This window comes from Pipra filicauda, unplaced genomic scaffold, assembly GCF_003945595.2.
Source record: "Pipra filicauda isolate LSUMZ 115617 unplaced genomic scaffold, ASM394559v2 scaffold431_size579624_pilon, whole genome shotgun sequence".
In the NCBI taxonomy this organism is placed as follows: Eukaryota; Metazoa; Chordata; class Aves; order Passeriformes; family Pipridae; genus Pipra; species Pipra filicauda.
This window is the reverse complement of record NW_024104567.1, coordinates 16,805-33,679: the sequence shown is the minus strand read 5'-3', so window position 1 is coordinate 33,679 and position 16,875 is coordinate 16,805. Positions and strand designations below refer to the sequence as shown.

Below are 16,875 nucleotides of genomic sequence, written 5' to 3'. Positions count from 1 at the left end.
ATCTACCAAGTTATACCACGCTCGTAAGGAATCACATAAAAAGCTTACTGTGGTCCATGTTGCCTGTTACGTTTTCTTTTGTTATTTTTCATTTTTACATCTGATAACTTCTGTTTTTTCCTTGCCATGTTCTGTACAGAAGAGCTGTCAGAATCTGTTTGAGACTCAATGTCCTCAGGGTTTGAGGAAACAGCTTTATTGGTTCTGCAAGGAATCTTTCCGGGTATCTTCCCTGAATACTTGGCTGGCAACTGCTTCTTTTCAGAATTCTTCACACTGTCCATGGGATGTTGTAGTGCTTTCACAGGAGATTGGTTATTTGCACCACCAGGTGACTCCAATGTGTGCAACACATTTCTAGGCTTTTCAGACACAGCCAATTTCTGAATCACGGTGTTGCAAAGCAATTTAAATTTTAGTAGTAGAATGGCTAAGGCTTATTAGGAGAGTAGGCCTAGAAAAGCAACACTCCAAAGAAGTAAGTTAGCAACCTTGTTTGTGTGCTGAAAAAGTGGAAACCATAATCAAAGGATCTAGTCAAGCATGTATATAATGATTTGTTACCTAGGATATAGTAATTTGTTACCTAAGATGAAGTAAGGGTCTGTTAAACAGTTTCTAGGGGTAAGACAACTTAAGCAGATTTATGATTAGAGTAGATGATTATTAATTGTTATCAGTATGGAGCATGAGCTTGTTTGTAACTGCACCTGGTTTGCTGTGGAAACTGTAACTGTTTTGTCGTGGAAACTGCACGTAAACTTGTTTGAGTATAAAAGCTGAACTGAAAATGAGGGTCTTCGGAATCCTGACTTTGGACGCTAGTCCTCAGGTTCCCGGGGCCCCGAATAAAGCACCGCATAAACCGGCACTCTGTTGGTTTGTGTTTCTTTTGGTTACGGGCAACAGTTTTCTGGCGACCCAGACTGGGGACTCCGGGGGTAGCTGGGGCGGCTCACGCGCTGATCTACTCCACGCCGGCAACCAGGTGATTTCTGGGGAGACATCGACCCGTGCCCGACCCCGCACCTGCCGGACAACCCATCCAGGTAAGCCCGGAGGTGCTTTATTCCTTTAGGTTTGTTGGTTGGGAGCCTGCCTATAAGACGGGACCGTGAGTTACCCGCTGGGTTGGGCTAAAGGTACCTCGGTTGGGAAGCCTAGGCGCTGGTCGTAAGACGTAGCGAAAGCCGCGCTGTACCAGCACTCGCCACTCAGAGGGAGAATTGGCGAGTTGGTTTTGGTTTTGGTTTTGGAATATGTAATTGGTTTATATCGTTGTGTTATTGCGCTGGTCGTAAAACGTATTGGTTTATATTGTTGTGCTATTGTGAATTTGATTTTGAATTCAGACTGTGGTGTGTGTGTGTGTGTGTGTGAGTCAGTATGATGCCGTTTAAAACCTTTAAGGCACTATCTTGTGCAGAAAATGATATCCCTAGTGATTCTCCGCTTGGTTGCTTGTTAAAACATTGGAAGGAGGGAAATTTTGGACAAGAGTTAAACAAGAAACAATTGATTGATTATTGTAATAATGTATGGCCTCAATATGAGACAGAAGGAATGCAGTGGCCTAGGAATGGTTCATTGACTCTGGAAATTATAACCCCCTTGATGCAATATTTACGGGAGAATGAAATATGGGATGAAATACCGTATCTAGACTTGTTTTATTATTTAAAACGTAAGACTGAATGGCAAAAAGAATGTGGTATGTTGATTTTGAAAGAATTAGATGATAAATGCATAGGATGTCAAGAACGGAAAATATGGTTTTCAGAACCAGAGGAGGATGTGTCTTTGTTAGTCTCCCCCAGCATAACTCCAAGTGCGCCCCCGAGAGATAGTCTCCCTTCACGTGTGAGGGTACAATCACCCACCATGCCCCCGCTAGAATCGTCCTCGGATGAGGAAGAAAAGAGAAAAGGGAGAATGTGATTTTGATAGCTGAACAAACGCGGAGAGCACGAAGAGAACGAGGGAGGAGTAGAGAAAGACGGGGAGGGGGAGAGTTGAGGGAAGTTTCGCTTTCACCTCCGAGATTAATGGCCCCTTCGCGGGAAGCAGTTGGAGTGGACGGGGGAAAAGTCATGATGAAAGTTTCTTTTTTTACCTAATGATATATTAATTTGGAAACAGTCAGCTGGGTCATACAGAGAAAATCCGGAGCAGGTGACTTGTATTATAAAAATGGTTAGAAAAACTCAAAATCCGGACTGGAATGATTTACAGGTATTGTTAGATACAATTCTGGATTCAACAGAAAAAGAAATGGTATTAAGAGTGATGGTGGAAAGAGCGAAAGAAAGAATGCGAACTCTGTCCCAGGCGGCGGGGGGAACAGTGGATGATTTTATGCCGCGGGAGGATCCCGGGTGGGATCCAAATGTGTCTGGAGATTGTAGAAAGTTGAGAATTTACCGAGAATTGTTGGTGGAGGGAGTGCAAAGTGAGATACCAGGGACGCTGGACTGGTCAGGGCTGTACTCGGTGGGACGGGATAGGGGAGAATCTCTTTCAGCCTTTTTAGAGAAGTTAAAAGAGGAACCTCTGAATGAAGTTAAAAGTAGTAAAAAGAGGAACCTCAGAGAGAGATTACAAATAGCCCTCTGATAAGAAGATTAGTAAAAGGTGACTTTGAGGCTAGGACGCTGAAGATTCCCCCTGAAAGTCCCTTGAGGAACCTCTTAGAGAACCGGAGTTGTTATTCCAGCACTTATAGAAGATCAAAGGAGAAAATGATTAAGTATTGTATTGAAGTGTGGGGAGGTAGAAGAATAGGAAATAATACTTACTGGCCCATATATGGTACTTTTAAGAATTGGGTCTGTGAACTTTTAACTTGGTATGTTAGCAATAAAAACCCTTTTGCCCAGAGGAGAGTTTTTATGTCGATATATAGTTAGAAGCCAGTGAAGATATTTACTTGTTTTCTTTAAGAGAAAGAAGGAGCACAACCCTTTAGAGTGTGACAATACCTAATTAGTTTAGAAGCCAGGAAAGGAATAGCTCCTATGATCACATAGTTTTTAATTTTAGGGATATTAAAAGAATGTGAGTCAGAGTTTAATACTCCCATTTTTCCGATAAAAAGCAAAATGGTAAGTATAGGTTAGTGCAAGACTTTAGAGCAGTAAACCTCATCACAAAAGATATCCACCCGGTTGTAGCTAACCCTTACACCTTGTTAACATCTGTTTCTGAGAGATTTCAGTGGTTTACAGTGATTGATCTAAAGGATGCCTTCTTCTGCATACCACTGGCACGGGAAAGTTGGAAAATCTTTGCCTTTGAATGGGAGAACCCAGAGACTGGACGGAAGTGACAGCTTACTTGGACTCGATTACCACAAGGATTCAAATGCTCACCCACGATATTTGGTAATCAGTTAGCAAAGGAACTTGAAGAATGGAAGACTACTCAGGTAAAAGAATCTCTTTTTTTCATATATAATACTTCAATATGTTGATGACATCTTTTTGAGAAATACAGAGCAGGGACTCTGCCGTCAATTAACCATTGAACTGTTAAACATGCTGGGGCAAGCAGGCTATCGAGTCTCAAAAGAAAAAGCACAACTAGTAAAACAGAAAGTTATTTATCTGGGATGTGAAATCTCCCAAGGAACCCGGCGCTTAGGAACAAATAGGGTTCAAGCAATATGTGCTATCCCTGTGCCTCGAAATAATCAGGAACTGAGATCTTTTTTTAGGAATGGTCGGATGGTGCAGACTGTGGATTCCCAACTTTGGACTAATTGCCAGACCTTTATATGAAGCAGTAAAGGAGCCCAAGCTGACCTGGGGGACGAAGCAAGAGAAAGCGTTCCAGGAATTGAAAAGAGCCCTCCAGGAAGCACCTGCCCTGGGACTGCCGGACCCAACCAAGGAGTTTCAGCTCTATGTCTGCGAGAGACAACGAATGGCTTTAGGAGTCCTCACTCAGCGTCTAGGATCCTGGAAAAGACCGGTTGGATATTTCTCCAAACGGCTAGACGCAGTAAGTGGGGGATGGCCAGGGTGTCTCAGAGCTGTGGCAGCGACGGTTACTTTAATACAAGAAGCACGAAAATTGACTCTGGGAAAACACATGGTAGTGTACGTACCCCACATGGTCATAGCAGTTTTGGAACAAAAAGGGGGGCATTGGCTCTCATCTAGCCGTATGTTAGAGTATCAAGCTTTGTTGAGAGAACAAGATGATGTTGAACTGAAAATCACTAACCATCTCAACCCAGCAGAATTCCTTAGGTCTACACAGGAAGAAGGTATCCTGGAGCATGACTGTGTAGAGACCATTGAACAAGTCTACGCGAGCAGAAGAGACTTGAAGGACGAGCCATTGACAGATCCTGACTGGGAATTGTTCACTGACGGATCTAGCTTTGTGGAGAACGGCACCAGGTATGCTGGGTATGCAGTGGTCACTGAACAAGAAGTGATAGAAGCAAATGCACTACCCCCAGGTACGTCTGCACAAAAGGCCGAAATATGGGCATTGGTGAGAGCTTTGATATTAAGCCAAGGAAAGAGAGTTAATATATGGACTGACTCCAAATATGCTTTTGGGGTAGTTCATGTTCACGGAGCACTCTGGAAAGAGAGAGGACTTCTTACTTCTCAAGGGACAACGATTAAACATCGGGAAGAAATTTTACAATTGCTAGAGGCAATACACAAGCCCTCAGCAGTGGCAATAATGCATGTTAAAGGACATCAGAGAGATCCCGGACGAGAATTTCAAGGTAATCGACAGGCTGACCAAGCGGCTAAGCAGGCCGCAAGAGAAGTATGGACTCAGATGGTTTTTTTGCCTGTTCGAAATAATCCAGCAATACCATATATGGAAGAAAAACCACATTATTCACAGGAAGATGAGAAATTAGCTCAAATGACAAATACAAGGAAAAATGTTAAAGGGTGGTATATTTCCCCCACAGGACAAGTGATTCTACCTGTCAGAATAATGAAAGCAGTGCTTGAAACAGAACACAATAAGTGCCACTGGGGTGCAGAAGCATTGGTAAAATTTTTGAAAAATGAAGTTCTCTCAAACCAGATGTTAACACTGGCAAAAAGGGTAAATGCAATGTGTCCTATGTGCATAAAGAATAACCCAGTAGTCAGGAAGCAGGTGCAAATGGGAAAATTACAGATAGGTCAGTTACCGGGAGATTATTGGCAAGTAGAATTTTCTGAGTTGCCTAAGGCCCAATCCTATAAGTATTTGTTAGTATATGTCTGCACCTTTTCCAGATGGCCTGAGGCTTTTCCCTGTAGGACTAATCAAGCAAAGGAAGTGGTAAAAACTCTCTTGAGAGAAATCATCCCAAGATTTGGAGTTCCCCTAGGGCTGTCCTCTGATCGAGGACCGCACTTTACAGCAGAGATAGTACAAGATGTGTCGGTTGTATTAGGGATAACATGGAATCTCCATACACCATGGAGACCACAGTCTAGTGGACAAGTTGAAAGGATGAATCAGACATTGAAAGGTCAATTGAAGAAAATCTGTCAGGAGGCAAAGATTCCGTGGCCCCAAGCAGTATCCATTGCCCTGTTGAGAATTAGGATCAAACCAAGAGAGAGGATAGGAGTAAGTCCATATGAAATATTATATGGCAAACCTTATCATGCAGCTACCTACCAAGGGGATCCTCATATAGTAGGTGATCAAGCAGTGTTTAATTATGTGTTATCTTTAAATAAGACTCTCACAGCCCTCAGAGGAGCGTTGCAGTGGAATCGACCTTTGCCCCTGGAGAATCCAGTGCACGACATTTCTCCGGGAGATCATGTCTACGTGAGAAACTGGTCGGTGGAGCCGCTGAAAGAAATATGGGACGGTCCTCGCCAGGTGATAATGACGACCTACACGGCAGTAAAGGTCGAAGGAGTCGACAGCTGGATCCATTATACTCGGGTCAAGAAGGTTCCAGTCTCGTGGTCGGTAGAACCTCTCTCACCCACAAGGATGGTATTTCGAGCCAACCATTGAGGATCATAGTGTTCCTGGGGTTGATAAGTTTAGCAGAAACCACCGTGAGAATTGAGACCCCGGATCCTTATTTACTTGTACCAGAGCATACTGATGTGAATTTAACCTGTTTGTTTTCTGATGACCAGGGAGCTGAATTAAGGGATGTTAACGTCAAGTGGAGATGGAGAGATCAAGATCAAACCATGACAGAAGGAGTGACAACAGTTTGGGATGCTACACAACAAAAAGGTTACACCGTTCTGCAGGTACCCAAAGTGTCTAAAGCCATGGAAGGGACATATATGTGTGCAGTTTGGATTTGGGAAAGTTTTGATTATGGACATATAGAAATATGGACAGTAAACACGACTCAGAAAACGGTGACCACAGTGCGAGTTATACCCACCAGGAAACAATCAGACATGTGGGATGGTCCTCCTTTAAAAATCAATTGTACCTTCCAATTTGATGATTGTCAAAAATCAATTAAAGTAAAGTGGTGGAAACTGAATCTGGCAAATCAATCTTGGGAATCGCAAAGTCAAGGAGTTAGCTGGTGGTCAAATAGTAAGGGAGGTAAAGGGTGGTTGAATATTTCTAATCCCAAAGTAGGAAAGACAGAAGGTACATTTCTTTGTGTGGTCTCATGTGGAGAAGAAAAAGATTATGGGATAAGAACAGTAGTAGCCGTACCACATCAAGGAGTAAGACTCAGACCAGAACACAGTGTTTACCCAGCTCAGGAAGGAAGAGATCTGATTCTAAGTTGCAAAATTCCAGAAGGACAGTATTCTGAATATGGGTGGCGGTTTAAGGGACAGAACTTGAAAGTTGGGAAGAGACATCAGATTGGAAAGAGAGCAGACGCAATAGTTTTGAAAATCAAAGAAATACAAAGAGGAGAAGATGAGGGCCAATATACTTGCTGGATAAGTAAAGATGACTGGTGGGATACTGGAATTACTGCCGTCTACATAAGGGCTGAAAGAATAACCCGACAAGTAAGTAACCTGCAGATTCCAGATAGAGAAGTAGAACAAAAAACCTAGTTGTAGGCCTAATTCGTGATTTTGGGAAAGTACAGAATGTCACAAAAATCACTGCATGTCTCCCTATGCCTCATGCTGCAAGAGACCCAATCCCATGGGGAATAATTCCAGTACCAGAAATTCCTAAAGTATTTAAGAATACTACGTGGAATTGCAGATTTGTGACCAAAACATGGAATGAAATGATAGATGCATGTCTACTCAAAAACGAAATGACTAAGAAACAATGTGAACAAGTACCTGGATTTTTCCGATGGGTAGTAGTTGGAACATGGGTAACAAGCGAAAACATTGACAAATTAAAAGGATCTTGTTTAGTTACAGATTCAGTAATATACCCATGTTCTAAAGTCCCGGCTCAAATAAAACGAGAAAAACAAGAACAAGTATGTCAAAATATTACTAGCTCTACAACCAAGGATGAATGGCAAACAATTTGGGGACCCAGCTTATTAGAGACTTTTAGTTATATTGGAAAAGTACAGTGGTGTATTCACTGGAAAGGGAAAAAGAATCAAACTTATTCTACAGGCAATAGAGGAAATCATAATTGGAGGACAGAAACACGTGCAAAAGAGAATTGGAATTGTACTCGAGTATATACATGTGATACCCCAGACGATGAAATAGGCTTAATGCCAGTCAAAACACTTTTGCAGTTAGGATGTGAATGCCGAGGATATAACCATATGATTAAGGGATCTGTGAAAAACATTGATTGCCGTACCACCACAGTTAAGAGCCCAGGAAATTTAGTGTGGGTCATGGGACATGGTCAGTGGACCACCCACATGCCAATAGATGGTCCAGTTGTACCTGTCACACTAGGGATACCTACTCTCTGTCCATTCTGGAAGCAGGACAAGTTAACATCAGTAGAAATAAAACCACGAAGGAAAAGAGAAATTAGTAAAGACATTGATAACCTGGGGTTGGGAGATTGGCATGAACCATCAGCAGGAGTTAAATTTGGATGGGCATTAGAGCCTCTGTTTGCACCAATCTCAACATACCGGAACAGAGAAATGTTGTTTAAATTAATGGGACAAACTGAAAGGTTAGCAGCAGTCACCAAGAAGGGATTTAAAGATCTAAATTTACAATTACAAGCCACCTCTAGAATGACCATACAAAACCGCATGGCATTAGACCTAATATTACTTAAGGAACATGGAGTTTGCGGCTACCTGCATGCTAAGAACGAGTATTGTTGTGTGCACATCCCAAATGTCACTCAGGAAGTAGAAAAAGATATTAGTCAATTAGAACAAATTGACGAGAATGTTCATGAACTGCAAAAAGAAGCAGAACACAATTGGATAGGACAATTATTCAGCTCCCTAGGTCTTCATGTGTCAGGATGGATATCTTCTGTTATCCAGTATGGAATATTGATTGTAGTGATTATTGTGATAGCTATAATTGTTTACAAGTGTCTTTTAGGAATGATTGTAAAAGAAAGTCAACATACGAGACGCATCATGAAAAGCTATAACAAGAAAAGAAGTAATCTCATCGCAAGATGGACCACCTCCTGCCTGTCAGGAAACTGCAACCTGAAGATTGCTGTATTTGAGCATCCTTGCAAGCAAAGCCTGAAGAATGCTCAAAAGGGGGGACATGTTGCAAAGCAATTTAAATTTTAGTAGTAGAATGGCTAAGGCTTAGTAGGAGAGTAGGCCTAGAAAAGCAACACTCCAAAGAAGTAAGTTAGCAACCTTGTTTGTGTGCTGAAAAAAGTGGAAACCATAATCAAAGGATCTAGTCAAGCATGTATATAATGATTTGTTACCTAGGATATAGTAATTTGTTACCTAAGATGAAGTAAGGGTCTGTTAAACAGTTTCTAGGGGTAAGACAACTTAAGCAGATTTATGATTAGAGTAGATGATTATTAATTGTTATCAGTATGGAGCATGAGCTTGTTTGTAACTGCACCTGGTTTGCTGTGGAAACTGTAACTGTTTTGCCGTGGAAACTGCACGTAAACTTGTTTGAGTATAAAAGCTGAACTGAAAATGAGGGTCTTCGGAATCCTGACTTTGGACGCTAGTCCTCAGGTTCCCGGGGCCCCGAATAAAGCACTGCATAAACCGGCACTCTGTTGGTTTGTGTTTCTTTTGGTTACGGGCAACAACGGGAGTCTCTAATTTCTGACGCAAGGGTGTGGTACACACATCTTTCAAATCTACAGGCTCTCTTTCATGCTCTTCTTCACTAGGTTCACTGTCAGAACTCTTCTCTCTTTGCAACTGAGGTTTTTTACTACTGCTTTTCTGGACAGATTTTTTAAGCTCCTTCCTTGAAATTAATGCCACTTTCTTAGCTACTTTAACCTTAGGAAGTTTCTGCTTAGCAGTTTGTTTCCTCTTATCTAAATGCTGAGAAGCTTTTGAAGCTGACTGCAGATTCTTGGAAGACTTGAGAGACTTTTTTGAAGACACAGTCTGCTCTTGTTGATGCCCAGATGAGGGCATAGGCAAATCTTCACTTGGCAGCACCCTTGTTTTACATTTTTCTGCATCAGATGTTTCTGTTTCCAATCCAGATCATGACAATATCAGTTCTTCAGCTTCTGGTTTCCAGGATGTGTTCTTTTTCTGGTTTGGAGAGTCTTGCCTAAGTGCGTCCTTTTTAGTCTTTCCTATCAATACACAAAACATTTGGACATCAATATCTTTTTACATTAAACAGATACATGTTGACATCTGAATGCCTAAAAATAAACCAAAAATTCAAAATGGGAAAACATACAAACAAAAGGTATCACAAAACCAGGTTTGTTCCCGAAGGCTAAAAGAAGGCCTTCTCTAAACTAGAGTGTATAAAAAAACCTTTTTAGTGTACTTCCAGTATTTCCTAACAGAAAAAAAAGGGAGCAGAAATGTCACATTTAGCTTACTATCCAGTTTTCAGTGTTTCCTGCTACAAACCTTTTCACAAATAATTCCTAAAACCCAATCCCCTTCAGTTTGAAGCATGTGTCTTAACCTCCTTCCTACCTACCTTCTACCCTACGTACCCTACCATGTGGGTACCTACCTTCTACACCAGCTCATAAGGAAAGACAACACCACTAAATTAATTTTCAACATCCTAACAGGAAGGGTAAAGAGGATGGGAAAAGTAAAAACACTCTGTCTCACTGCCTCATACACTTCCAAATCTAACTGTGGAACTGAAACATCAAAAAGGAATCCATTAATGTCTCCTATCTACTTTATTATAATTTCCTAATAAACCACCACAAAATAATCCAGTAATATGACCTGGAAGGAAACATTTAAGGAGCTGTTAAAGAACTTACCTGTATGAGTACTCTTTTGACTTTGAGATTTAAGGACATTTCCTTCACTGTTAGAGATTGGATCCGGTTTCGACGTTCTTTTGATGTCAAAGGCTCCAGCATCCAGATTATTCAGTTTCTGTTTAGTAAGTGCTTCAACCTGTGCTTTCCTGTTCTTGCCTTTCTTACTCTGTGTCTTCTTCTGTTCAGAGGGCTGAGATTTAGAAACAGGAGTTGCAGAGCCATCTTTTTTTGATTTTCTTTTCTTACTGGGTATTGAAATCCAAGAAGTAAATGATGCACCACCTGAGTCATCAATTAAAAATTCACATTCATTTTCGATTTCCATATCCTGATCTTTCATAGGAGGAGGTGATGGAGGTGATATTGAGGCTGAATATCTACAGAAAGGAGTGACAATGACAAATCATTTTGGGCGGTGGGGTAAATTGACTTACAATCTTTAAGATTCCAGGACACCTAAACACAGTACAGAACATTCTTCAGAACGCATTCATTCAGTGCTCTTCAAGCTTCCAAAAAGAGCACAAGGCCTGCTTCTTCTTGTTGATGCTGGACAGTCAACTGGACAGACACTGGACAGTCAATTTCCTACGTAAGCAGCCAGATCCAGACTAGCTCTGAGAAAAGACTGCTTGCTCACTGTAAACTTCAAAATCACATAAGGTTTTCCTGAATCCTCTAGGCTACCTATCAAAACATCTCAGGGTCTATCTGAAACACTATTCAACAGACATTATTCAACACACCATTTTACTGGCAGACAAAACCAAGAGCACTGTTAAATTCTACACAAAATTTTGAAACAACCATTCAAACCCTTTCTCAAGTGGCATTTTTAAGTAATGGTCGACTATCACAAAACATGCTCCCAGACTTTGTTTATAGATAAAAGGATGTTGTTCCGATATTCAGACCAGAGTTATTTTAATAGCAAATTATGTTCCATATTAAGCCTCAAAACAAACCTCTGTCAAAGTGTTCCTGTTGCTACAGCTGCTAAGAGAGCTGAAGAGAAAGTCTTCTCTTTCTGCACAGAAGATGTAGCAACAGGTTCTGTTCCTTGCACAAGAACAACCTGCTCATCTCTCCCAGTCTGAGGTCCTTCCAAATTTTCAACTTCTCCACAGTTCTTTGCTGCAGTAGGTGTATTCCAACCATCAAGACATAATCTATGTATGAAAAACAGCATTCAGATATATTGCTATAAATCTTGTGAGTGCACAATAAAGTATTGTGAGGAAGAACAGATGCTCCTGCTGACAGTGTCTCACTTAGGAATGAGTTTCCCCTTGGTAATTTGCTGAAACACGGCCTAGCTGTAGTACTTCCCAGCACAGCAGCATGTGTCCAAAGCAATACAGAGTCTTATGGTGACTCTTGAGCAAAGTAAAGGCTGCTCAGTAAGACAAATTCCTAATTTGTCCTAATGTGCTTCAGAAATTGTCAGGTTTCCTAGACTGTAGGTACACTGTCTTCCCAATCTCACTCCATCAATGGGAATCAATGGGATCAGTGTCAGTCCGTCTCTATGATCTACCCTACAGGCTCAGCCCTCCAGGAAAGCAGAACTGTGGTAAGGACCACTGGCCAATATTGCAGTTGGGCTTCAAATTTTCCTGTGGGGAGACAGAGATCCCAGTTTAAGTTTTTCGATTTCGTATAAAAAACTCGTCTATTCAGAGTGAGAAGAATGATGACTGTTCATTTCTACTTTAACAAATTCTTGTTAACTTCTAAGGTCAATACTGTCAGTAGGATTCATTGAAAAAGTCTGGACTACTTAAGAAGCTGATAATTTGGTGAACTTTTCTGCAAAGAGTTCAAGTCTATTCTGACAGGCTTCCTACACTTGGGTGCTGCACTTATCACCAGAATATTTAATAAAAAATAATTCTGTCCTTCCTAAAAACAGATATGGAAATTTTCTAAAAAGCTTGGAATTATTTTTTATGAGTTCACAATCTAAACTTATAAACGATGGAAACCACTGTGTTGATTTACCCTAAGGTGGAGGGCACACAGGGGATGTAAAACCACAGCCATGTTCAGCTCTACTTACTTAACTACCGGAGAACTTTTCCCTTTCTCCAAAGGAAAAGGTGATCCAACAGACCCGTGATCATCCTCAGGGTCCAAAAACACGGCAGGACTTCGGCACAGCGCTTCAACATCTTCTAATGTAGTTTTTTTGCTTTCAGACACAGGAGACTCTGTTTTTTTAGTAACATCTACATAATCATGTATTGCAGGCTTCAAGGGTGATTTACATGACTGTCCTGCCATATATATAGAACAGGTTTAATTCCTCTACTCAAAACCTTACAAAAAACCCCCCGAGAAACCCTTAGCTCAGTACTAGTGGGACCAACCTCTGCTGCTGACTGGTTTTAGCAGTGATGTAGATGAGGATTCTGGAGAATAACAGGCTCTTTTCACAGAGTTGGTTGATCCTGCCTTTGGCTGTCATAGTTGGTAACGAATAATGAGACAAAGTAAAACAGTTGATAAAGCAACAGTATTTTGATAGGAATACAAATTTCTACAGAACACGATATACTTTCCTTCCCTTAAATCACACTGTGATGTGAATCACAGTTCAATTTTAACTAAACACTTCAACTTTCTATCAAGTAAGACTTTCTAGAAGTAACTATAAATTTCAAATAACAGGGAAAACTGTGTTCAGCAAAAGTCTATATGCAGCTTTAAACAGGCATCCTGCTAGTCTCCAGGCAAGCTATTCTTTTCATTAGAATGAATTATTTTAAACAATTTAATTCACCTTTCTTAAGACAGGCTGAGGTTTTGCAAGAAATTATTTGACATTATATGCTATTCTAACATCAAACTAAAGTAAACAAACACCACTATAAAGGATGCCTGTTCTCAACCCTGCCATTAACGGAATATCCTATTTAAAAAAAATAGAATCAAAACATTAAAATTAAATATACAAACTAGATTATTGGCATCATTTTCCCAGCACACTAACAAGGCCTTCAACTTGTTTCCACTCTTCAAGAAAGATACATATATATAAAGTTATTGTACAGATAGCTATCAGGAGTTAACGAGCTTTTGTACAAGCATCACCTTTCAACTCTACTGTTCACCATTTAGCTAAGAACTGTGTCCATATATCTAGCAAAGTGGCCAAAACCAACTCCAACGGAGTCCAAGACAGCCATACCCACCAGCAGTAATAAGGCAGCGTGCTCCAACCTGAGACCATAAAAAATTTAAGTGTCCTGGACAAAAAGCTGAAAAAGCTTTCACTAGAAAAAAACCTGGAAAATAAGCTATTAAACAAATCTAATTACAGAATATTTACTGTTAGAGTACAACAAACTAAGAAAAAAAACCATTATCAACAACTATTACAGATGGTTAAATTGTAGCCTATATACTGTTACAAGTGGCATATGGAGCTTCTTCAATGCTCATACAGAACTAAATCCTACAGAACTAAATTTGGACCCCAGTGAAACTGTACCCAAAGCTATACTGTGACATTGCCATAACTAACTTACGCTTTGGCTCTGCATTGAAGTCCTCTTCCTATTTTTGACAACAGGAGCTGAGCAAAGGGTTGTATTTGGAGAGTTTATTGTCAGATCACTGCTGCAACCTATGAAGAAAACACTGTAAGTATGGGGATCTTGGAATTGTCCAGGTCTCATTTATTTTAACAAGTTGCTACAGCTATTAAGGTCACATAAATCCAAACAAGAAAGGAATCAGCTACTCAGGAAAGATTACCTTTATAAGACAGCTAAGACACAGTTTTAAGCAGCTGGGAGGGGGGTGCTTTTCAAGACCCAAAAAAACTTTATTTTTATCCATTTTATCTCTAATTTTTATTTCTATTTACTTACCACTAAATATAATATAAAGAAGAAATTATTTCTTCTTTTACCAGCAAATTGAGTAAAACACCAAATAAGAGCTTACTTTCAAAACAATCCTCTATGAGTTTCAGTACGTTTTGACCTGGCTGTACATCAATCTTACTTCTAGAAAGAAGACGAAAAAAAATATTTTAAATCAAAAATATCAAATGTTCTTATCCCAGCAATAATAAAGCAGCAAAGTTCTTACTTCTCAATATTTTAAATTATTATTTCCTCTAGTCTCAGCTTCAATATACTTTTACCTATCATTTCCACACATAGATATCTGCCAAGAAACTTGTCAAAATAAGAATTCCAGGGAAAAAAGCCTCACTGCCACAGATTATGATGAGAATGAAGAATTCTCTCTACATAAAAGAAAACACACAACTACTTCCCTGAGGTAAAAGAGCTTTGGGGTGAAGAAAGTCTCTCTTGAAATAAACATTTTTGGGGCAGAAGTGAGCGATTCACTAGCCAGACAATGTTGATCAAAACCAAAATAACACTAGAAAAGACATGGAGTATTACTCCCATAATGATCATTATACACAGCTGATTTGGTAGATTTGGTAAGCTCGTGAAATGCAAGTCTAAAAATGGATTCCAGCAACAAGAACTTCACAGGCTTCTGACGTGCCTTTAAAGAATGCTACAGCACTGCAAATACTCCAACTCATCTCTAGCATTTACCAGCAAGGTCCAAATACGCTGGAACTCTGTGTGGGCTTCATTTCTCTTCTTCTCAAAAGGCAAAATGTCTGCACAGACGACTCCTTCCGTACTCAGGCAGCCTAGTTAGGAGCACCTTAGGTATAGCAACACCATAGTTTGCTGCCTCAGCAAAGGAAACAAAGGAAAACCTTGGGGCTTTGTCCCCCAGCACTGTTTGCTCCTCCCACCACTAAGAAATACAAGAAATTTGGGAAACATCGTATGATCGGATTAATAGGATACACCGTATAGCTTTGACATTATGCTCTCAGATAAAAATCCACATAAGTTTTCCAGAATCTAAGAATAAAACTTCAGATGCAAATTACCCTCCTCCATGGCAGAATCTTGCTCTGTAGTCTTTTTTTAAATGATTCTGTGAAGAAATAAGAATAAGTTCTTACTAGGCATAATGACACTTGACAGGAAAACAAGTAAGCAAACATCAAGCATTCTCCGGCCATCGTAAACTAGTGGGAGAGTGGGAGTTACTGCAGCCCTGTTTTCCTTAGAATGCCACAGCAGCTACAACCCCTGTAACAATTGCCAGAAATTCAGCTTTCCACAAGAACCATCAAAGCATCTGTTGCATTTGAAGTCAGAGAGTCTTACAGGAGACTTACGTGACAGAAATCACAGAGAATGTAAGGATTTGGTTACCATTTACTCAAGTGTAATGACTAATCTTTAAAGTAAGGAAGAGGAATGATCTACCACAAAGCAAGCCAGGACATAACCAAACATCTGCTGCTGTGTGTTAACTGCTCACGTGATGGTTCTTACCTGTTTGCCACAGGCACGACCACACTGACAGGCAGTGAGAACACATCGCTGTGCCACGGTAAAACTACAGCCTCAGTTAAGTCCCAGTGCCACCTCACACACTTGAAACCCAAATATAATCAAAGTCATTCAAATAGAAAACATGACTCCAGTCATCTACTACCACAACTGGAGCAGTAATACTTCAAACGGCAACATATTATCAGTGTTACCTTCTACACCAACAAATGAAATAAAGCCACTGACCTGGAAACAGGCAAAGAACATCAAGGATACGAATGGGAAGAAAGGTCTAGAAAAATTCAAGTGCTAAGCACAGTGCAGTTTTTCACAGATGTGACAGGAAAACATCTAAAAAAATGTAAATGTTTAGCTGAAAAACAACTATGACCTCTTATTCATTTGTGTAAATTTAAAAAGTATGTGCAGCTTGGAGATTATCTAGTCCTAACACAACGGAAGTCAGCTCGTTTTTCTGAAGTTTGCTATACTGACAGTACTTTGCACTTTATGATTCCTCTTTGGATATTACTTCTGGTCACAAAAATAACCAACACCACATATGGATTGATTGCACTGGAAACTTTCAATATCAGCCTTAAGCAGCAGAAGGAAACTCTAGGTCACACGGGAAAACAACTGACCAAAAGCCACCTCTTCAGAAACTGTGCACACTACAGTCAATCTGACACTCGGCCTTAAACCTCTTCCCCTTGCAGCAGAGTGTAGCACAATCCACTGGCACGCAGCCTTTCGCACTAAGAGACTGAAAATCTCCGACAACGGACCTTTGAACAGTTCATTTATGAGTGTGTTCGCATTGTCCTACACATGAAGAGTTTTAAAACTCAAGATGAGCACGATTGTGGCGTGCCTGGACAAGTGTCCGGCTCTGTACGTGCTCACTCGCCCATGGAAGGCGGCTCTCCAGAGGCAGCCTGAGGGAAAAGGGGCTCCCGAGAGACAAGCCCTCGGAGCACAAGTGTCTGTGCAAGGGGCCCGGACCCGAACACGAAGGGCGCGGTGCGCCAACTCCGGCCTCCCGCTCCTCAGGGAGAAGCGGAAGACCCCAGGGTGGGGCGGAAGAACGACCCCGCCCCTCCCCCGGGAACGCGCCGGGGGCCGCACCTCTGGCTGCCCACAGCGCACA

The 16,875-nt window shown here is 40.9% G+C and overlaps 1 protein-coding gene across 1 annotated transcript in view; it reads right to left on the bottom strand.

Moving 5' to 3' along the window:
- Positions 1-16,875, bottom strand: part of LOC113997190 (centromere protein C-like) — a 29,176-nt gene that overhangs the window by 12,092 nt on the left and 209 nt on the right. The window contains 10 exon segments of the mRNA XM_039385753.1: positions 49-436; positions 8,821-8,842; positions 8,948-9,672; positions 10,336-10,715; positions 11,304-11,507; positions 12,398-12,614; positions 12,708-12,798; positions 13,869-13,966; positions 14,290-14,351; positions 15,272-15,318. Coding sequence (XP_039241687.1) covers positions 49-436; positions 8,821-8,842; positions 8,948-9,672; positions 10,336-10,715; positions 11,304-11,507; positions 12,398-12,614; positions 12,708-12,798; positions 13,869-13,966; positions 14,290-14,351; positions 15,272-15,318 — 2,234 coding nt within the window.